This window comes from Ranitomeya imitator, chromosome 6 (genome assembly GCF_032444005.1).
Source record: "Ranitomeya imitator isolate aRanImi1 chromosome 6, aRanImi1.pri, whole genome shotgun sequence".
NCBI lineage: Eukaryota > Metazoa > Chordata > Amphibia > Anura > Dendrobatidae > Ranitomeya > Ranitomeya imitator.
In genome coordinates this window covers 83,814,513-83,838,228 of record NC_091287.1, presented here as the reverse complement: position 1 = coordinate 83,838,228, position 23,716 = coordinate 83,814,513, and the positions used below count along the sequence as shown (strand labels likewise).

The 23,716-nt window shown below is 41.7% G+C and overlaps 1 protein-coding gene across 2 annotated transcripts in view; it reads left to right on the top strand.

The window, feature by feature from the left end:
- Positions 1 to 23,716, top strand: part of HDAC9 (histone deacetylase 9) — a 774,871-nt gene that overhangs the window by 305,419 nt on the left and 445,736 nt on the right. For both annotated transcript variants that reach the window (XM_069729825.1, XM_069729826.1), the window contains one exon: positions 19,306 to 19,347. In XM_069729825.1, coding sequence (XP_069585926.1) covers positions 19,306 to 19,347 — 42 coding nt within the window. The remainder of the gene's footprint in view (positions 1 to 19,305; positions 19,348 to 23,716) is intronic.

Sequence of the window (23,716 nt, the reverse complement as noted above, 5' to 3'; positions counted from 1 at the left end):
GGCCCCGTTCATTTTTTCATGTACACGAATCAGTCGTCCTGGCCCCTTTTCAGAAACAGCCACAAAGCATGCTTTTGCCGCCCCCATGCTTCACAGTAGGTATGGTGTTTTTTGGATGCAACTTTGCATTCTGTCTCCTCCAAACACGACGAGTTTTATTTCTACCAAACAGTTCTACTTTAGTTTCATCAGTCCATATGACATTCTCTCAATACTTTTCTGGATAATCCAAATGCTCTCTAGCAAACTTCAGACGGGCCTGGACATGTACTGGCTTAAGCAGAGGGACACGTCTGGCACTGCAGTCCTTGGCGGCGTAGTGTGTTACTGATGGTAGCCTTTGTTATAGTGGTCCCAACTCTATGCAGATCATTCACTAAGTCCACCCGTGTAGTTCTGGGATTTTTGCTCACCGATCTTGTGATCATTTTGACCCCACGGGGGAGATCTTGCATGGAGCCCCAGATGGAGGGAGATTATCAGTGGTCTTGTATGTCTTCCAGTTTCTTATTCTTGCTCCCACAATTGATTTCATCACACCAAGCTGCTTGCCTATTGCAGATTCAGTCTTCCAAGCCTGGTGCAGGGCTACAATTTTGTTTCTGGTGTCCTTCGACAGCTCTTTGGTCTCCACCATAGTGGAGTTTGTAGAGTGACTTCTTGAGGTTGTGGACAGGTGTCTTTTATACTGATAACAAGTTTAAACAGGTGCCATTACTACAGGTAATGAGTGGAGGACAGAGGAGCTTGTTAAAGAAGAAGTTACAGGTCTATGAGAGACAGAAATCTTGCATGTTTTTAGGTGACCAAATACTTATTTTTCATCATAATTTGCAAAATAAATCTTGCCAAATTAGACACGGTGATTTTCTGGATTTGTTTTCTCATTTTGACTCTCATAGTTGTGGTCTACCTATGATGACAATTACAGGCCTCTCTCATATTTTTAAGTGGGAGAACTTGCACAATTGGTGGCTGACTAAATTCTTTTTTTCCCACTGTATTTGTTGCGAGTCAAATTTTTGGGTGACAAATTCAGCAAAGTTAGTTTACTTGAATTTCAAACGATCCACTCATTTGTAAATGAAACAAATGAAGGCAGAACGTTATATTTTTCAGCTTTCAGCCATTATCGAACATACTAAATCAAAGTGACTTAAATACCCATATGTCAGTACATCGAATTAAAATTCTGTGACAAATCAAAATTAGCAAGTCAAAAGTATAATATCTCAATTTCAAATTTTCCTAAATATGTAAAGAACAGTGCATATAAAATCCAAATATATAGTAAATTAATGCATGTCCTCCAATAACTATAGGTTATATGTGTTTTGTGCAATTAAAAAACAGCATATCTTTAATCATAAATGTTATTTGGAAGCTATAGGAAGCATGGCCGAAATGCGCATGTCCTGAATCTCAATGTGCCCCTCTTGTCAATCACTAGAGGAAGCATGATTATAGTGCATTGGGAGTATCACTGCACGGATCAGCCCCAGGCACTACATCATTCATGAATTTGTTTAAACTAGTACTCCACTGTCATCTGATAATGAATTGTAAACATGTGCCGGCTTTCTAAGTGTTGTCAATGGATCAATTTATTTAATTTATTAGATTATTAAAAATTTCCTAGAGGCATATGACTACAAAAAAGCATACATAGAAACACAAATAATGCAATGAAACCTAAATGCTAATCATACAAAGTGTTCAAAGCAAACCAAAGTTTATTCCAATGCATAAAAAAATGAAGAAAAAGTATGAAAATGGAAAAATTTAAAAAGAATACTAAAAATATTCTCTTTCGGCACGACCTTCGCAAATAGAATAGTGCATGCCACCCAAATATGGTGGATTACTCAGTATTTGTAGAAAAAAATATTTAATTAATATTGATTACATGCATATCTGTTGTTAGGAACTGTCCCCAAAACTGTGCAGATATAATAAATAAATATAACCTAGAATAAAAACATTGAAATGAAATACTGCAATAAATGAGTAAATAGTAGCACAAGTACAAAAAACATAGGATACTTAGTTGAAATGTTTTTGATCAAAAAAAGTGTAAAAGCCATGCCACCATGACCATGGTGTACCCAATCAGGATGGTCCTTATCTGTAGTAATTCATCACACTATGTACCAATAGGTCTCAAAATCTTCTTCTCTAAGAGACAAAATCTCGCCCCAGTATTCCCAAATCAGGTCCATTACCTTTAGCTACCCCTATGAACCTGGTCATAAATGAGCCCAGGTTTCAGTTTATTGTACAAGAGTAAAAATAATGGAAGAGAGAGGCAGAGGCAAGGACAAGTATTTTATTTTTGTGAACCGTAAATTGAAACTCAAAATGTTTATTCGTGTGAAACTGTGAATTTCAGGAAATTCAACTTGAACTCAATCCACTCATCTCTAATAAAATAGCGTTTAATGGTTATAGTGGTGGAACCACTGTGCTGTGGATCGAGGAGAGCTTGGATGGGTGTTACTAGGTGAACACCTGACTCTTCGCTAGAGCCCTTGAAGGTGTGGTTAGACTTCACTCCAGATGGACGCCAGGTGCTACTCCAGGTCAGACCTCAGACACACGGCAGCTTACCCACAAAGAGGCAGGGGGTTGCAATGGCCAGGAATGGATGGACCTAGGCAAGTACAGGCAGGTATAGCAGTTGCAGACACGTACAGCTGGTTTACAAACTCTCAAGGCAGGTGCAAGCAGGAATAGCAGTTATACGGACACACACCGCAGTTGCAGGCAGGGATGGCTGGTATACAGACTGGCATGGCAGTTGCAAGCAGAAACAGTTGAGGTGCCTTAAATTATAAATGTCTACCAGCTGGGGACACTTTTGGAAGATGCACACTGTCTCTTTAAGAGACAGGGGGCGCACACCCTAAACACAGTGTCCGCAGATCTGCCAGGCATGCACAAACCCCAGGAAATAGCAGGAAGAGGAGGACATGAGGGACGAGGGCTGGGGTGGTGAGTGAGACGCATCACTGTCCGGGGAGGAGAGCATGCAGGGATGCCAACACTACATGGTGATACAAAATAAACATATTAAATAAAAATTTAAAGTAGCAACAACATTGTTAATAATTGTTTCCACTATAACTACACTGCTCAAAAAAATTAAAGGGAACATTAAAATATCACATCCTATATATCACTGAATGAAATATTCCAGTTGCAAATCTTTATTCTTTACACAGTCGAATACATTGAGAACAATTAAAGATAAAAATGATCACTGTAAATCAAAATTAATATCCCATGGAGGTCTGGATTTTGGATGATAATCAAATTCAAAGTGTAAAATCAAATTACAGGCTGATCCAACTTCTGTGGAAATGCCTCGTCAGGGAAATGATGATCAGTAGTGTGTGTGGCCTCCACATGCCTGTATCACCTCCATACAACACCTCTGAATGCTCCTGATGAGGCGCCAGATGTTTTCCTGAGGGATCTCCTTCCAGACCAGGATAAAAGCATCAGTCATCTCTTGGACAGTCTGTGGTTCAACGAGACATGATGTCCTAGATGTGCTTGATTGGATTCAGGTCAGGGGAACGGTCAGGTCAGTTCATAGCATCAATGCCTTCATCATGCAGGAACTGCTGACACATTTCAGCCACATGAGGCCTAGCTAGCATTGTCATGCATCAGAAGGAACCCAGGGCCCATTAAACCTGCATATGGCCTCACAATGGGTCTGAGGATCTCATCCCGGTACATAATGGCAGTCAGGGTACATCTGGCTAGCATATTGAGAGCTGTGTAGCCTTCCAAAGAAATGCCTCTTACACCATTAGTGACCCATTGCCAAACCAGTCATGCTGGAGGATGTTGCAGACAGCAGAACGTTCTCTATGGTGTCTGTTATGTTTGCTAATGACAGGTGTTATGAAGGCAATCCAGAAACACAGTGTGCTTAGAGATCAGAGCGCACACAGTGATCTGACAAATACCCAAAAATACAAGAACGAGCTCTGAGACGTGGAAACTCTGTAGACTGCACACCTGATCCTATCCTAAACACAACTAAAAGCGGCTGTGGATTGCGCCTAACAACTACCTAGGCAACTCGGCACAGCCTAAGAAACTAGCTAGCCTGAAGATAGAAAAATAGGCCTGACTTGCCCCAGAGAAATTCCCCAAAGGAAAAGGCAGCCCCCCACATATAATGACTGTGAGTAAGATGAAAAGACAAAACGTAGGGATGAAATAGATTCAGCAAAGTGGGGCCCGATATTCTAGGACAGAGCGAGGACAGTAAAGCGAACTTTGCAGTCTACAAAAAACCCTAAAGCAAAACCACGCAAAGGGGGCAAAAAAAACCCACCGTGCCGAACTAACGGCACGGCGGTACACCCTTTGCGTCTCAGAGCTTCCAGCAAAACAAAAGACAAGCTGGACAGAAAAAAAAAGCAACAAAAAAGCAAAAGGCACTTAGCTATACAGAGCAGCAGGTCACAGGAACAATCAGGAGAAGCTCAGATCCAACACTGAAACATTGACAAGGAGCAAGGATAGCAGCATCAGGCGGAGTTAAGTAATGAAGCAGTTAACGAGCTCACCAGAACACCTGAGGGAGGAAGCTCAGAAGCTGCAGTACCACTTGTGACCACAGGAGTGAATTCAGCCACAGAATTCACAACAGTACCCCCCCCTTGAGGAGGGGTCACCGAACCCTCACCAGAGCCCCCAGGCCGACCAGGATGAGCCGCATGAAAGGCACGAACAAGATCGGAAGCATGAACATCAGAGGCAAAAACCCAGGAATTACCTTCCTGAGCATAACCCTTCCATTTAACCAGATACTGGAGTTTCCGTCTAGAAACACGAGAATCCAAAATCTTCTCCACAATATACTCCAATTCCCCCTCCACCAAAACCGGGGCAGGAGGCTCAACAGATGGAACCATAGGTGCCACGTATCTCTGCAACAACGACCTATGGAATACATTATGTATGGAAAAGGAGTCTGGGAGGGTCAAACGAAAAGACACAGGATTGAGAACCTCAGAAATCCTATATGGACCAATAAAACGAGGTTTAAATTTAGGAGAGGAAACCTTCATAGGAATATGACGAGAAGATAACCAAACCAGATCCCCAACACGAAGTCGGGGACCCACACGGCGTCTGCGATTAGCGAAAAGTTGAGCTTTCTCCTGGGACAAGATCAAATTGTCCACTACCTGAGTCCAGATCTGCTGCAACCTATCCACCACAGAATCCACATCAGGACAGTCCGAAGACTCAACCTGTCCTGAAGAGAAACGAGGATGGAACCCAGAATTGCAAAAAAATGGAGAAACCAAGGTAGCCGAGCTGGCCCGATTATTAAGGGCGAACTCAGCCAACGGCAAAAAGGACACCCAATCATCCTGGTCTGCAGAAACAAACATCTCAGATATGTTTCCAAGGTCTGATTGGTTCGTTCGGTCTGGCCATTAGTCTGAGGATGGAAAGCCGAGGAAAAGGATAGGTCAATGCCCATCCTACCACAAAAGGCTCGCCAAAACCTTGAAACAAACTGGGAACCTCTGTCAGAAACAATATTCTCAGGAATGCCATGTAACCGAACCACATGCTGAAAGAACAAAGGTACCAAATCAGAGGAGGAAGGCAATTTAGCCAAGGGCACCAGATGGACCATTTTAGAAAAGCGATCACAGACCACCCAAATGACTGACATCTTTTGAGAAACGGGAAGGTCAGAAATGAAATCCATCGAAATATGTGTCCAAGGCCTCTTTGGGACCGGCAAGGGCAAAAGCAACCCACTGGCACGAGAACAGCAGGGCTTAGCCCTAGCACAAATCCCACAGGACTGCACAAAAGTACGTACATCCCGTGACAGAGATGGCCACCAGAAGGATCTAGCCACTAACTCTCTGGTACCAAAGATTCCAGGATGACCAGCCAACACCGAACAATGAAGTTCAGAGATAAGTTTATTAGTCCACCTATCAGGGACGAACAGTTTCTCTGCTGGACAACGATCAGGTTTATTCGCCTGAAATTTTTGCAGCACCCGCCGCAAATCAGGGGAGATGGCAGACACAATGACTCCTTCCTTGAGGATACCCACTGGCTCAGATAAACCCGGAGAGTCGGGCACAAAACTCCTAGACAGAGCATCCGCCTTCACATTTTTAGAGCCCGGAAGGTACGAAATCACAAAGTCGAAGCGGGCAAAAAATAACGACCAACGGGCCTGTCTAGGATTCAAGCGCTTGGCAGACTCGAGATAAGTCAAGTTCTTATGATCAGTCAATACCACCACGCGATGCTTAGCTCCTTCAAGCCAATGACGCCACTCCTCGAATGCCCACTTCATGGCCAGCAACTCTCGATTGCCCACATCATAATTACGCTCAGCGGGCGAAAACTTCCTGGAAAAGAAAGCACATGGTTTCATCACTGAGGAATCAGAACCTCTCTGTGACAAAACCGCCCCTGCTCCAATCTCAGAAGCATCAACCTCGACCTGGAACGGAAGAGAAACATCTGGCTGACACAACACAGGGGCAGAACAAAAACGACGCTTCAACTCCTGAAAAGCTTCCACAGCAGCAGAAGACCAATTAACCAAATCAGCACCCTTCTTGGTCAAATCGGTCAATGGTTTGGCAATGCTAGAAAAATTACAGATGAAGCGACGATAAAAATTAGCAAAGCCCAGGAACTTTTGCAGACTTTTCAGAGATGTCGGCTGAATCCAATCCTGGATGGCTTGGACCTTAACTGGATCCATCTCGATAGTAGAAGGGGTAAAGATGAACCCTAAAAATGAAACTTTCTGCACACCGAAGAGACACTTTGATCCCTTCACAAACAAAGAGTTAGCACGCAGGACCTGAAAAACCATTCTGACCTGCTTCACATGAGACTCCCAATCATCTGAGAAGATCAAAATGTCATCCAAGTAAACAATCAGGAATTTATCCAGATACTCACGGAAGATGTCATGCATAAAAGACTGAAACACAGATGGAGCATTGGCAAGTCCGAACGGCATCACTAGATACTCAAAATGACCCTCGGGCGTATTGAATGCAGTTTTCCATTCATCTCCTTGCCTGATTCTCACCAGATTATACGCACCACGAAGATCTATCTTAAGGCCCCTTCACATTTAGCGACGCTGCAGCGATACCGACAACGATCCGGATCGCTGCAGCGTCGCTGTTTGGTCGCTGGAGAGCTGTCACACAGACAGCTCTCCAGCAACCAACTATGCCGGTAACCAGGGTAAACATCGGGTAACTAAGCGCAGGGCCGCGCTTAGTAACCCGATGTTTACCCTGGTTACCATGCTAAAAGTAAAAAAAAACAAACACTAGATACTTACCTACAGCCGTCTGTCCTCCAGCGCTGCGCTCTGCTTCTCTGCTCTCCTCCTGTACTGTTTGTGATCCGGAAAGCAGAGCGGTGACGTCACCGCTCTGCTTTCCGGCTCACAGCCAGTACAGGAGGAGTGCAGAGCGCAGCGCTGGAGGACAGACAGCGGTAGGTAAGTATCTAGTGTTTGTTTTTTTTTACTTTTAGCATGGTAACCAGGGTAAACATCGGGTTACTAAGCGCGGCCCTGCGCTTAGTTACCCGATGTTTACCCTGGTTACCAGTGAAGACATCGCTGGATCGGTGTCACACACGCCGATCCAGCGATGTCAGCAGGAGATCCAGCGACGAAATAAAGTTCTGGACTTTATTCAGCGACCAACGATCTCCCAGCAGGGGCCTGATCGTTGGTCGCTGTCACACATAACGATTTCATTAACGATATCGTTGCTACGTCACAAATAGCAACGATATCGTTAACAATATCGTTATGTGTGAAGGTACCTTTAGTGAACCAACTAGCCCCCTTAATCCGAGCAAACAAGTCAGATAACAATGGCAAGGGATACTGAAATTTAACAGTGATCTTATTAAGAAGGCGGTAGTCAATACACGGTCTCAGCGAACCATCCTTCTTGGCTACAAAGAAGAACCCTGCTCCCAGTGGTGATGACGATGGGCGAATATGTCCCTTCTCCAGGGATTCCTTCACATAACTGCGCATAGCGGCGTGTTCGGGCACGGATAAATTAAATAATCGACCTTTAGGGAATTTACTACCAGGAATCAAATTGATAGCACAATCACAATCCCTATGCGGAGGTAGAGCATCGGACTTGGGCTCTTCAAATACATCCTGATAATCAGACAAGAACTCTGGGACCTCAGAAGGGGTGGATGATGAAATCGACAAAAATGGAACATCACCATGTACCCCCTGACAACCCCAGCTGGACACCGACATGGAATTCCAATCCAATACTGGATTATGGGTTTGTAGCCATGGCAACCCCAACACGACCACATCATGCAGATTATGCAACACCAGAAAGCGAATAACTTCCTGATGTGCAGGAGCCATGCACATGGTCAGCTGGGCCCAGTATTGAGGTTTATTCTTGGCCAAAGGTGTAGCATCAATTCCTCTCAATGGAATAGGACACCGCAAAGGCTCCAAGAAAAACCCACAACGTTTAGCATAATCCAAATCCATCAGATTCAGGGCAGCGCCCGAATCCACAAATGCCATGACAGAAAACGACGACAAAAAGCATATCAAGGTAATGGACAGAAGGAATTTGGACTGTACAGTACCAATGACGGCAGACCTAGCGGACCGCTTAGTGCGCTTAGGACAATCAGAAATAGCATGAGTGGAATCACCACAATAGAAACACAGACCATTCAGACGTCTGTATTCCTGCCGTTCAACTCTAGTCATAGTCCTATCGCACTGCATAGGCTCAGGTTTAACCTCAGGCAGTACCGCCAAATGGTGCACAGATTTACGCTCGCGCAAGCGTCGACCGATCTGAATGGCCAAAGACAAAGACTCATTCAAACCAGCAGGCATAGGAAATCCCACCATGACATCCTTAAGAGCCTCAGAGAGACCCTTTCTGAACAAAGCTGCCAGCGCAGATTCATTCCACTGAGTGAGTACTGACCATTTCCTAAATTTCTGACAATATACTTCTATATCATCCTGACCCTGGCACAAAGCCAGCAAATTTTTCTCAGCCTGATCCACTGAATTAGGCTCATCGTACAGCAATCCGAGCGCCAGGAAAAACGCATCGACACTACTCAATGCAGGGTCTCCTGGCGCAAGAGAAAATGCCCAGTCTTGAGGGTCGCCGCTCAAAAAAGAAATAATAATCAAAACCTGTTGAATAGAATTACCAGAAGAATGAGGTTTCAAGGCCAGAAATAGCTTACAATTATTTTTGAAACTTAGAAACTTAGTTCTATCTCCAAAAAACAAATCAGGAATAGGAATTCTTGGTTCTAACATAGATTTCTGATCAATAGTATCTTGAATTTTTTGTACATTTATAACGAGATTATCCATTGAAGAGCACAGACCCTGAATATCCATGTCCACACCTGTGTCCAGAATTACCCAAATGTCTAGGGGAAAAAAAAAAGTGAACACAGAGCAGAAAAAAAAAAAAAAAAAAATGATGTCAGAACTTTTTCTTTCCCTCTATTGAGAATCATTAGTTTGGCTCCTTGTACTGTTATGTTTGCTAATGACAGGTGTTATGAAGGCAATCCAGAAACACAGTGTGCTTAGAGATCAGAGCGCACACAGTGATCTGACAAATACCCAAAAATACAAGAACGAGCTCTGAGACGTGGAAACTCTGTAGACTGCACACCTGATCCTATGCTAAACACAACTAAAAGCGGCTGTGGATTGCGCCTAACAACTACCTAGGCAACTCGGCACAGCCTAAGAAACTAGCTAGCCTGAAGATAGAAAAATAGGCCTGACTTGCCCCAGAGAAATTCCCCAAAGGAAAAGGCAGCCCCCCACATATAATGACTGTGAGTAAGATGAAAAGACAAAACGTAAGGATGAAATAGATTCAGCAAAGTGGGGCCCGATATTCTAGGACAGAGCGAGGACAGTAAAGCGAACTTTGCAGTCTACAAAAAACCCTAAAGCAAAACCACGCAAAGGGGGCAAAAAAAACCCACCGTGCCGAACTAACGGCACGGCGGTACACCCTTTGCGTCTCAGAGCTTCCAGCAAAACAAAAGACAAGCTGGACAGAAAAAAAAAGCAACAAAAAAGCAAAAGGCACTTAGCTATACAGAGCAGCAGGTCACAGGAACAATCAGGAGAAGCTCAGATCCAACACTGAAACATTGACAAGGAGCAAGGATAGCAGCATCAGGCGGAGTTAAGTAATGAAGCAGTTAACGAGCTCACCAGAACACCTGAGGGAGGAAGCTCAGAAGCTGCAGTACCACTTGTGACCACAGGAGTGAATTCAGCCACAGAATTCACAACAGGTGTCTCCAGACTCTGTCACATGTGCTCAGTGTAAACCTGCTCTCATCCATGAAGTTCACAGGGTGCCAAAGTTGAATCTGCCAATCTTTGTGTTTTCTGGCAAATGCCAATCGCCCTGCATGGTGTTGGGCTGAAAGCACAATACCCACTTGTGGATGTTCGGACTTCATACCATCCTCACGGAGTCTGTTTCTGACATTTTGAACAGAAACATGGATGTTAGTGGCCTGCTGGAGGTCATTTTGCAGGGCTCTGGCACTGCTCTTCCTGTTCCTCCTTGCAAAAAGGAGGAGGTAACGATCCTGCTGCTGGGTTATTCCCTCCTACGGCTCCTGTCACATTTCCTGATGTACTGGCCGGTCTCCTGGTATCTGCTTCATGCTCTGGACACTGTGCTGACAGACACAGCTACCCTTCTTGCCACAGCTCACATTGATGTGCAATCCTGGATGAGCTGCATTACCTGAGCAACTTCTGTGGGTTGTAGACACTGCTTCATACTACTGTACAGTACTTTTAGATGTGAGAGCAATGACAAAATGAAAAGTGACCAAAACAATAGCCAAAAAGGATGAGAACAGAGAAATGGTCTGTGGTCATTCCCTGGAGAACCACTCCTTTATAGGGGCTGTCTTGCCAATAGCCTATGCTAGCCTGTTGTCTGTTCCATTTGCACAACAGCAGGAGAAATTCTGTTGGTGCTGCTTCATAACTAGACTGGTTGATTTCACAGAAGTGTGGTTGATTTGGAGTTCCATTGTGTTGTTTAAGAGTTCACTTTATTTTTTTTGAGCAGTGCAGTTCTAACTGATCTCTTGTATTCTACTGCTCTAGTATTATGCCTCGTGGATCTGATACAATGGCTGCAATTCTGTAGTTTTGAGCTTTAGGCCCGTTTTGTGCCTATATGCCCTATGACAACAGGGCACAAATAACCTGCGGTCTGTTTCCACTAGTAACCTGCAAGGTATTGAAAGCAGCAATATACTATATGTGCAATTAAAAACAACAATATTAAAGAGCTTAAATCCATACTAAAACAGAGACAAGGTCATTGCAAGTTAATTAGATCTCTATATAGATTTTAATTGTAAAAAGTTGTTAAAGCTGGAATTAGAATTTAATGTATTAATTAACTAGAAAACTATGTATATATGTATATATATATATGCTGAAAATGTAAATTTACTGGAACATAAAAATATAATTGCAAGCATTTCTGTCTTTTGGGATTTTCTCAAGCTTCACTAATCCTCTTTATTGTTTTTCACCAAAAGCTTAATTCAGTAATATAACATTTTGTGAATTTAATTGAATTTATGAGAAAGGGATGATTGCATACTTATAATGTGATTTAATATCTCATGGAACTTGGTCTCAGCGCTGAGCAGTCAGAATTATTTTTACTTTGCGTGTTGTCCAAAGAAAATAGTGGCGCTGTATTTGTTTCCATAATCTTGACAGCCGATAATGCTAATGGATGCATTTATACTACTTTAGTCAGCTAGAATCCACTTATTTAGCTCAAGTTCACTTTCATAGATAGAAAACTGTAACCAACCCTGGCTGTTAGCATGTTAGCTATTATTACACTTTAATCCACAATGAAAATGTTAGCTGAAATACATTTTATGGATCTGTTGATTGCAGATAAATTGTATTTTAATAATTAAATTAGGAAAGTTGAGGCTTTACTGATTTTCCTTACATTTGTAAAATGTAAAATGTACCAGACTCAAGTTAAATAAAAGAGTGATTTCTAGACTGATTTCTTTAAGAAAATGCCATTTCCAGGATTAGGGTAAATTCACACATGTACTAGAAAATGAAAGGAGTTTTCAATGATTTTTCACAAAGTTTACAGAGAAGGAATGAAAAGAAAGCCGCAATGCTTACCATTGGAATCTTCTACAGACTCTAGTAGTATCTACTGTGACTCAAGGTGAAGACATCACGACCACCAGACACCTGACTACTGAGACCAGTGACTGACTGCTTTATAGGACGTCATTACTCTAGTGATAATAACCACTCATCACCTGACTTCTGAAATCATTGATTGGGAGGTGACTATTAACCTTAATGTCATCGCTTCCATCTCACTGGAGACTATCTGAGTAGCATAGCTGAGCACAAAGCAAAGTAGATTACTAGAGTAGGGACCATCCTAGTTGGGTAACCACCCTTATAGTCGCTTACCACCTAAATCTGTTCATACAGTCATGTCAAGAACTCTGAAACCTGAAATGATCTCATGATTTCTGAGACAGATCTACATATGAGATAATATGTGCCATTATGCCACCTGAGGTGCATTTGGCTTCAGAAAGAGATGCAATATTCAGTAAAGTAGACATACAATAGTATGAAATATGGAGAATTTCTGTGTAACACAGTGTAGCACTGTGGATTGCTCATGGAGCACCTATAGTTTTGTGTTGCTGTGTTGCAGGACTGTGTACATGACTACTATGTGCATGGGTCCTAAAGTTGTGTGTATTGCCCCAGTGTAAAACTGTGTTTTGGGAACTTTATATGCACAAATGTTATTTTCTGCATTTTAACTGAAATATTGTGATTAAATCTAATAATATTAATTGAACATAAACACAAAAAACCAACAGTGTATCAAGTAAATCAATTGAGTGACCATTGCATTCTGAGAAAAATGACAAATGTAATGTCATGTTCCCTGAATGTAAACATTTTTCATACACTTGTTCAACAAGAGAGGATTCAGGCTACGTTTACAATGTGTTTTACCCTCATTGTCAGTAGCTCTGTGTGAAGCCCTGGAAATGGGATTTGGGAGTATGTGCTGATGGGCCCATTAACTGTAGTCGTGCAGATGGAGTCACTGTGTGCTCTGTCAGTCATTATTTTTGTCCATATCCTCCTATTTGAGTCTGGCATTAAAATGTTATTGACCATGTCTTACCACTCAAATAGCAATACATGGTCAAAAAAGATGTCCGACAGAGTACATTGTAAAGAAGCATACTCCATCTCCATCACTAGAGTCAATGGAAGTGTCGGCATAAACACCCAAATACCATTTTCCAGGGCTTCAGATGTTAGCCCCAACAGAAAAACTGATGTCAGGGTAAAACACAAAAGCAAGCTCAAAATATGTGTATGTTTGATGATTTATAAATATATCATGTGTGTGGTCAGCCTTATTACCTACAATTATAATATAATGTTTGTCAACTGTAGCTCCTCATTTTCTTAGTGCTGGTTTTCAACCTTGGCCCTTATTTGATTTAAATGTCTTCATGAACAGAAAGTTGATGTTTTGTGATGACTTGAGATTAGTGATGAACAAGTGTGCTCGTTACTCGAGATTTCCGAGCATGCTCTGATGGTCTCTGAGTATTTTGGGTATGCTCGCAGATTATGTTTGAGTCCCCGCATCTGCATGATTTGCTGCTGTTAGACAGCCTGAATACAAGTGGGCATTCCTAACAAACAGGCAATCCCTGCATGTTTTCAGGTTGTCTAACAGCCTCAAATCATGCAGCTGCGGCAACACAAACATAATCTACGAGCACGCCTCAAATACTTGGAGAACACTCGAGCATGCTCGGAATTCTCGAGTAATGAGCACACTCGCTCATCAATACTTGTAATGTCATCCATTCTACATTTGGCATTGTTAGCTTCTGGTTCCAACAATGGTTTAAATTGACACCCAGGGGAAAAAGCAATTAAACCAGGAACACTCTATTAACAATGGTTGAGTATCATATTTATTGTAAGCCATAAAATTCATCATAGAACATTAGAGTTTTGTGACACTGGTGCATTTTACATTGCATTGTTCTGTTGTATTATATGTTAGATGGAGGATGTACAGCGTTAAACCGCTTCAAGATACTCTACTATACTTTGCAGTTTAGTTTTGAATAAGGAAAAATAAGGCAAATTCCCTGCCGCCTATGAATCTTAGGCCAGTCTCACATGTATATTAAACACGAATTGTGTATATCTAAGAGGTAATTGCTTCATATACATGATGCAGTTAGCAGAGGACAGGAAATTCAGCCGGTCTGGCCCGGTTGTCTAATCCAAGCATGGGCCGAGTTTCAAGTTTGTACCTTGATTTCATAGTACTACAAAGCAACCAATATCCAAACTATAAAAATAGACATTTTATAAGTTAATATACCCACATTTGCCAACTCTAATGCATCAAGCCATTGAAAAAAAGTACAAAATTTGGGAAATGTTACATTAAAATTGAGTGAAACCTTTGTTGAGATTTTGCATGGGGCTCAATTGGCAATGACAATTCTCTGTTTCATGGGTTAAAAGTCTTGTATTTTTCTACCAAATAACCCCAAAAAACACTTGTACATTGACTAACCAACTAAAAGATACAGGCCTAGTTATAAACAAATCTCAAAAACACAGTGGGTCATATTCACCTCAGTATATGTCCATGACTTTTGTTTTGTTCTCTCGCCCCCTCTGTCTTGTGTGCAAATCATTTATGCCCCAGTAACAATCTCAGTGTCTTTATAACAGCTCAGCATGGATCAAGGGTAAAACCCATAATGGAGGGAGAGTAAATGGCAGGTTCCACTTCCAATCATTCCACCATTTCATAAAAATTCGAGCCCAACAAAGAATCTTATTTAACCCCTTCACCCCAAAGCCTGTTTTCACCTAAGTGACAGGGCCAATTTTTACAATTCTGACCACTGTCACTTTATGAGGTCATAACTCTGAAACGCTTCAACGGATCCAGGTGATTCTGACACTGTTTTCTCGTGACATATTGTACTTCATGATAGTGGTAAAACTTCTTCGATATGACTTGCATTTATTTGTGAAAAAAACAAAAATTTGTCGGAAATTATGAAAATTTAGCAATTTTCAAACTCTTAGTTTTTATGCCCTTAAATTAGAGTTATATCACATAATATTGTTAATAAACAACATTTCCCACATGTCTGCTTTACATCAGCACAATTTTGGAAACATAATTTTTTTTTGTTAGGACGTTATAAGGGTTAAAAGTTGACCAGCGATTTCTCATTTTTGCAACAAAATTTGCAAAACCATTTTTTTACGGACCACCTCACACTTGAAGTGACTTTGAGGGGTCTATATGACAGAAAATGCCCAAAAGTGACACCATTCTAAAAACTGCACCCCTCAAGGTACTCAAAACCACATTCATATAGTTTATTAACCCTTCAGGTGCTTCACAGGAATTTTTTGAATGTTTAAAAAAATTGAACATTTAACTTTTTTTTCACAAAATTTTTACTTCAGGTCCAATTTGTTTCATTTTACCAAGGGTAACAGGAGAAATTGGACCACAAAAGTCGTTGTACAATTTGTCCTGAGTACGCCGATACCACATATGTGGGGGTAAACCACTGTTTGGGCACATGGCAGAGCTCGGAAGGGAAGGAGCGCCATTTGACTTTTCAATGCAAGATTTGCTGGAATTGAGATCGGAGCCCATGTCACGATTGGAGAGCCCCTGATGTGCCTAAACAGTGGAAACCCCCACAAGTGACACCATTTTGGAAAGTAGACCCCCTAAGGAACTAATCTAGATGTGTGGTGAGCACTTTGAACCTCCAAGTGCTTCACAGAAGTTTATAATGTAGAGCCGTAAAAAAAAATTATATTAATTTTCACAAAAAAATGATCTTTTTGCCCCAAATTTTTTATTTTCCCAAGGGTAAAAGGATAAATTGGACCCCAAACGTTGTTGTGCAATTTGTCCTGAGTACGTCGATACTTCATATATGGGGATAAACCACTGTTTGAGCGCATGGCAGAGCTCGGAAGGGAAGGAGTGCCATTTGACTTTTCAATGCAAAATTGGCTGGAATTGAGATCGGACGCCATGTCGCATTTGGAGAGCCCCTGACGTGCCTTAACAGTGGAAACCCCCCACAAGTGACCCCATTTTGGAAAGAAGACCCCCTAAGGAACTTATCTAGATGTGTGGTGAGCACTTTTAACCCCCAATTGTTTCACTAAAGTTTAGAATGTAGCATTGTGAAAATTAAAAAATCATTTTTTCTTTCCACAAAATGATGTTTTAGCCCGCAATTTTTTTTCCCAAGGGTATCAGGAGAAATTGGACCACAAATGTTATTGTCCAATTTGTCCTGAGTACGCTGATACCCCACATGTGGGGGGGAACCACCGTTTGAGTGCATGGCAGAGCTCGGAAGGGAAGGAGCACCGTTTGAAATGCAGACTTAGATGGAATGGACTGCAGGTGTCATGTTGCATTTGCAGAGCCCCTGATGTACCTAAACAGTAGAAACCCACCACAAGTGACACCATATTGGAAACTAGACCCCCCAAGGAACTTATCTAGATGTGTTGTGAGAGCTTTGAACCAACAAGTGTTTCACTACAGTTTATAACGCAGAGCCGTGAAAATAAAAAATATTTTTTTTTCCACGAAAATGATATTTTATCCCCTATGTTTTTATTTTCCCAAGGGTAACAGGACAAATTGGACCGCAAAAGTTGTTGTCCAACTTGTCCTGAGAATGCTGATACCCCATATGTTGGGGGGAACCACTGTTTGGGTGCACGGCAGAGCTCGAAAGGGAAGGAGCGCCATTTGAAATGCAGACTTAGATGGATTGGTCTGCAGGCATCATGTTGCATTTGCAGAGCCCCTGATGTACCTAAACAGTAGAAACCCCCCACAAGTGACCCCATATTGGAAACTAGACACCCAAAGGAACTTATCTAGATGTGTTGTGAGAGCTTTGAACCAACAAGTGTTTCACTACAGTTTATAACGCAGAGCCGTAAAAATAAAAAATATTTTTTTTCCACGAAAATGATATTTTATCCCCTATGTTTTTATTTTCCCAAGGGTAACAGGACAAATTGGACCCCAAAAGTTGTTGTCCAACTTGTCCTGAGAACGCTGATACCCCATATGTTGGGGGGAACCACTGTTTGGGCACACAGGAGAACTCGGAAGGGAAGGAGCGCTGTTTTACTTTTTCAAAGTAGAATTGGCTGGAATTGAGATCGGACGCCATGTCGCGTTTGGAGAGCCCCTGATGTGCCTAAACAGTGGAAACCCCAAATTATAACTGAAACCCTAACCCCAACCCTAACCCTAGCCCTAACCCTAGCCCTAACCCTAGCCCTAGCCCTAACCCTAGCCCTAACCCTAGCCCTAACCCTAGCACTAATGGGAAAATGGAAATAAATACATTTTTTTACATTTCATTATTTTTTTATTTACTTTTATAGCGTTTTTTGGCGGATTTTTATGATTGGCAGCTGTCACACACTAAAAGACGCTTTTTATTGCAAAAAATAGTTTTTGCATCACCACATTTTGAGAGCTATAATTTATCCATATTTTGGCCCACAGAGTCATATGAGGTCTTGTTTTTTGCGGGACGAGTTGATGTTTTTATTGGTAACATTTTCGGGCAGATGACATTTTTTGATCGCTTTTTATTTCGTTTTTTGGGAGGCGGAATGAACAAAAACCAGCTATTCATGAATTTCTTTTGGGGGAGGCGTTTATACCGTTCCACGTGTGGTAAAATGGATAAAGCAGTTTTATTCTTCGGGTCAGTACGATTACAGCGATACCTCATTTATGTAATTTTTTTTATGTTTTGGCGCTTTTACACAATAAAAATTATTTTATATAAAAAAAATAATTGTTTTTGCATCGCATTATTCTGAGAGCTCTAACTTTTTTATTTTTCTGCTGATGATGCTGCATGGCGGCTTTTTTTTTGCGGGAGAAGATGACGTTTTCAGCGGTACCATGGTTATTTATATCCGTCGTTTTGATCGCGTGTTATTCCACTTTTTGTTCGCCTGTATGATAATAAAGCGTTGTTTTTTGCCTTGTTTTTTTTTTTTTTTTTTTTTGCGGTGTTCACTGAAGGGGTTAACCAGTGGGATAGTTTTATAGAGCGGGTCGTTACGGACGCGGCGATACCAAATATGTGTACATTTATTGTTTTTTTTTTTTTTTACATAAATAAATGGATTTATTGGGAAATGTTTTTTTTTTTAATTTGGGGATTTTTTTTAATTTTTTTTACACATTCTATTTTTTTTTTTTTTTTACTTTCTAACATTGTCCCAGGGTGGGACATCTCTGTATTAGATCAGATCGTTGATCTGACACTGTGCATAGCACACTGTCAGATCAACGATCTGACAGGCAGCTTTCCTGGCTCTCCAGCGCCTGCTCTCAGCAGGCATCGGCTAGCCAGGTCACTTCATGACCCGGAAGGAGTCCGGCGGCCATCTTGGATCCGGGGACTCCTTCCGGGTCACCGGAGCAACGCGATCTCATTGCGTTGCTCCGGTGGGAGAGCGCAGGGAGCCCCCGTCCCTGCGCGATCCCCCTCTATGCCGCTGTCACTACTGACAGCGGCATCAGAGGGGTTAAATGCCCGCGATCGGCGATAGCGCCGATCGTGGGCATTGCTGCGGGGTGTCAGCTGTCATATACAGCTGACACCCGCACCCGATCACCGCGGCGCTCAGCGCGAGACCGCGGTGATCGGTGCGCCGTACTAGTACTGCTGCTGGCACTAATGCAGTGCCGGCAGCGCAGTACTAGTACGGCGCATGTCACGAAGGGGTTAAAGCATCAGCAATGCCTGTTTTTCTGAGGAAACTCAGCTTTACTGGATTAATTTTAATCTTACCTAGCGTGGGTATACACTCTCTACATGATTTGCCTGTTGCAGGCAAAATACTATGTAAAAAAACCTTCAAAACAATGAAATATTATGGTGATTTATCTAGTTTCTACACAATAACATGTAGATAGTGTTGCATCCCTTCCAGATCCATTTTTCACAGCATTGTAAACAAGCTATCAGTTAATATCAGTGAGTCACAGTTCTGTCACTTGCTAATTATCTTTTCATTCTTCCCATTTATCACAGTAAAGCAAGGATGGACGGACGAGTTGCCAACCGTCATTGTCGGTAAGACGAAAGCATCTGTTATTTCCATTTTACAAACAAGTAACTTTAATATAGCAAAAGAAGTTAACCCTTTGTGGATGCAGAAAATTGCATTGTTGAACCACTGTCGGGAATTTTTGCAATGTTTTTCATGATGGGTTTTTTTGGCAAAAAAAAAAACACAGCAACATAGCATACAGATGTAAGTCACTAGCTAAGCAGTGCTTTTGCTTTGCTGGTAGTAGGCATTAATCCTGATACACTGTAGATTTTAAAAAAGCTTTGTGGAGCTAAAGGTTGCATCACACAAGAATCTGACTAATGGTAAACTCGAGTAGGGTGATTGAAGGCTGAGATCAGAAAATATTTCTTTGGTTTATTGCATGCACTAGTTTTACTGCCATTTGTATGAATAAACACATATACAAGCCTTTTAACCGGTTAGGAGTGGATTACATAATGTCTGCTTGTTTTTCTGTCTCATAACAGAAGAGATGGTAGGTTCAGCTTTATTGTAGAACTTTGTTGCTTAAAGGGAGTCTGTCGGCACAAAATGATGATTCCAACCAAGTACAGAACCTTGTTGGAATAATCTATTGTTGCATTTGCCAAAAATCATTCTTTATCAAAGTATGTTAATGAGGTACTCTGTGCACCCTTGGCGAGGCCGAGTGCTTGGGAGCAATATCCCAGCTACCATTATTTTTATTTTTCCCCTTCTCTGGCTCCTGTAATGCCAGAACTGCAGTCAAGGAAGATGGACACAGAACAAATAGATGGGAAAAAGAGAGGAAAAGCAAATCTGTGCGTTTGTGTAGAGGCAGCTGCAAAGATGTTCTGTCAGTGGTCGCCTGACAAATCTAAAATGGCTACCATGAACAGGCATAGTGCAACCCAGTTCATTTACCAGATCCCGGAGTGTGCTCTGGCCTTCACCCTTTAAACCACATACAGGAATATGGACTTTATAAGGGGCCTCTGGGCTGGGGCCACGAATAAGCTGCTGTTCGGTGGTGCAGGCTGCCATGTGTGGTCAGGTAGCCGGATCAAAACCAACAGACTAGGAAAAGTACAAAATCAGAATCTGTATTCAGTGAAGGCAGATTTTTACATAACTGAGATAGGAGATGTCCATTGTTTTTTCTAAAAATTCATGTAGAGTAGCTTTGCCTCTAACTGATCTCTAATCCTCCTCTTTCACCTTTACATAAATCGTATTAGTGCCCACTGTCATTTCCTATCTCAGTAATGTAACACTCTGTCTTCACTGAATACAGATTTTACCTGTGAATTGAGAATTTTGAGAATGAATGATTTGTCCAGAAGTAGATTTTTCTGATAGTACATATTACAAAGTTTCTTATTTTCTTGTGTACTATTGATTTCTGAAATAAAAAGCTGTGGTTACTCTATTCCTTAAAGGGAACCTGTCAGCAGTACTGTGCACAGTAACCTACACACAGTGTCAGGTCGGCGCCATTATACTGACAAAAATTATACTTTTGTTGATGAAATCCATCTTGTGGTTGTTTAATCTTTATTTTCAGTTTTTAGTTAATGATATGTTTGTGCTCTGGGGTGGGCCTGGAGCAGGGGAGGGGGTCTGCATGTGGTGCTCAGATTCGGTATTCATAATGCAGACTGCAGACAGGTCCCTGATCCCTCACTGACCTGCCCCTAGTTTGCATAATGAATATCTGTACATACTTAGGGTTAGGGTTATTGGTGTATATAGCTGTGATCCAATAGCTGCTACTGCGCATGCACCGGCGGCGCTATCATACTGGAGAAAAAAAAATTCCTCCTCTAAGATGGCGCCGCCTGTGCAGTAGCAGCTCTCGGAGATAGACCTGACACTGTCTGTAGGTTAAGGTGCACAATCCTGCTACCAGGTTCCCCTTAATCAATTGATATGATAACAGGTTGGCAAATCATTACTTTTATATTGTATTTATTTCTTTACCAGATTGAAAGCATGCAGATAAGACACAAACTCCCCCTTCACTTCCTTAAACTGCAGTTTGTCTTTCCATTTCAATGATTGTTTCGGTCATTCAGTTTCAAAATTCTCAGCGCTGAATTGAGAAAGCAGCAAATTGAGTTGTAATTGATGCAATGAAATATGTTGTGCAATGGAGCTTTGTAACAATCTGCCCTCTAACTGGTCATTAAAACACTTATTAAGTCTCCAGGCTTGTTTCTCCTGCCCTATAACATACCCCAGGTGCTGTACCCAAGTACTTGTGGTCAAAACCTAATGAAAACAATAAAAGCCTTTGTTTTAGCCCTGCTGATTATTTAATCTCTAGTTTTCCAGTTTTGGTTTATAACAAACATTAACAATTTTTAGGGAATTGCTTTGATCATATGTGACCTTTTTTCACTGCGCAGCCAAGCAATCAGCTTTGCAATGAACTGTGGTAAAAAGTTCACTGTTGCTCGAAAACAATTTTTTTTTAATGTCATTTAAGTATGTGTTTCGGCTTTCTGAAAGATCTTGATTATGAGCTAAGCTCGAATACATTTTTTTTAATTTAATTCTGTACATGAAGTTTTGTTAGTTTATATCTACATAATAAGGCTGGGTAGATTATCTTTGGCATTTGTTTAAGTTTATTTTTTTTCCTTAAATCATTTAATTTAAAAAAAAAAAACACCCTTGAGAAATTAAAAAAATCTCTTTTCTAAAATTCTGTAAATACACAAAAAATATTCAAATATTTTTCTGTTTAATTTAAATTGGGAACCATTTTCAAATACCTTAAGTCAGAATGCCAAGGCTGTTGTAACTTCCATTTCCTTACTCCAGTGACTTCTGATGGCCTTGTTAGTTTTCTAAGCAATTGAATGCATTTTTCTCCCCTGCTCTGACTTCCCATTTTGCTCCGGCACTGCTGATTTGGCCCATTTTTTAGCTGCCCTGGATCCAATATGAAATGTACTTGATATGGCAACAAATGCCTAAGGATGACAGCAGGCCTGGTGGTCTATTTAGAAAGGAATTGTCCTGTCAAGCTGTAAGCAGGTGACCAGATGCAACATGCAGACAGGGACAAGGCGGAAATAACCAATGAAACTGTTCATTTCCCTAGGGAAGCAGGTTATTGTGGTAACTATAGTAACGGTGAATAGTGCAGTAATTACAGTGAAATATGCACTATAGATATACAAGAAGTGTTGGGCCTCCTTTGCTACAACCGGCCCCCTGTTGTTCTAGCCCTACACCGCATGTCAGTGCTAGAATCAATGGCCCAAATCACTTGCACCTCCCTTTAACCACTGCTAGCATCCCCGAGTGGCGTTTCCTCACAGATCTTTGGTGCTTGACAGACGACGGATGTCTATCGTACCCGATGGAATATGGGTTGGGTCTTGGCTCTTGATTGACGTCGTCTGGGCTCTGGGTCTTGACCAATGTAGATCTGGTTTTCAGGCTTTGACCAGCTTTGTCTGGGTTCTAGAGCTTGTCTGGCACCATCTGGGTTCTGCTTCCAGGCATGCCACAATCTGCTGGTCCATGCTTCTTCCTTCATTGGCCCGACACCTCGCCTCAGTGTCTTCCTCGACACACATACATATATGATATTGCAAAATCAAAAAGCTACAATATTAATATGCTTTCCAAGTTAAAGAAGTTTTTTGAGATTTTTGAAGAAAACTGTCACGAGGAGGTTTTCTCAAACATCTCCATCTGTTATCGCGTCGTCAGGTTCTGTGGATTCCACAGATTCTGAGATTCTGACAATCCTCCTTGTGACTCCATAGATAGCTATGGTCAGCACAGAGTGACTCGGGTGTCAACATATAAAGCTGCAGCTCCTAGGCAGGTTATAAGGAGTTAAATCTTTGCTGAATTTAGCTTGTTGATTGCCTGTGGTCACATGCTGCAGGTGAACCAGTCATGTCTGCTCTTTCCCTATTTAAGCTGACTTCACTGGTCAGGGGATACCAGAAATAGCTTTCTGTATACTGGTCTAGGAGAGGTGGAAATTTTCTGGTATACTGGTTATTACCCAAGTAGTTACAGTGTTTGGTTAACCTTTTCCTGTTCCCCTAGATGTCTTTCTATTACTTTGTTGCCTCTCGGGCTTAACACTTTATGTCTCTTTGTGTGTATTTCTCTGAGAGCATCTTGTGTGACTGGTCTGTCTGGTTTTGTATTTCCCCATACGCGTTTCAGACTAGTGCTACTTTGGAGCATAGTGCGGAATGAGGCTCTGGCATCTCCACCTTCAGTAGTAAGCTAAAGAACAGGGATAGCTAAGGGCCCCTAGCCTTTGGGTCAGACTAGGAGCACACTTGCTGTCCTGCAGTCACAACATGAAAAAAGCAAATAATCACATGATAAAACCCTCAATTCTGCTTCAGTGTTCCCATCCAGTCTTTGTTC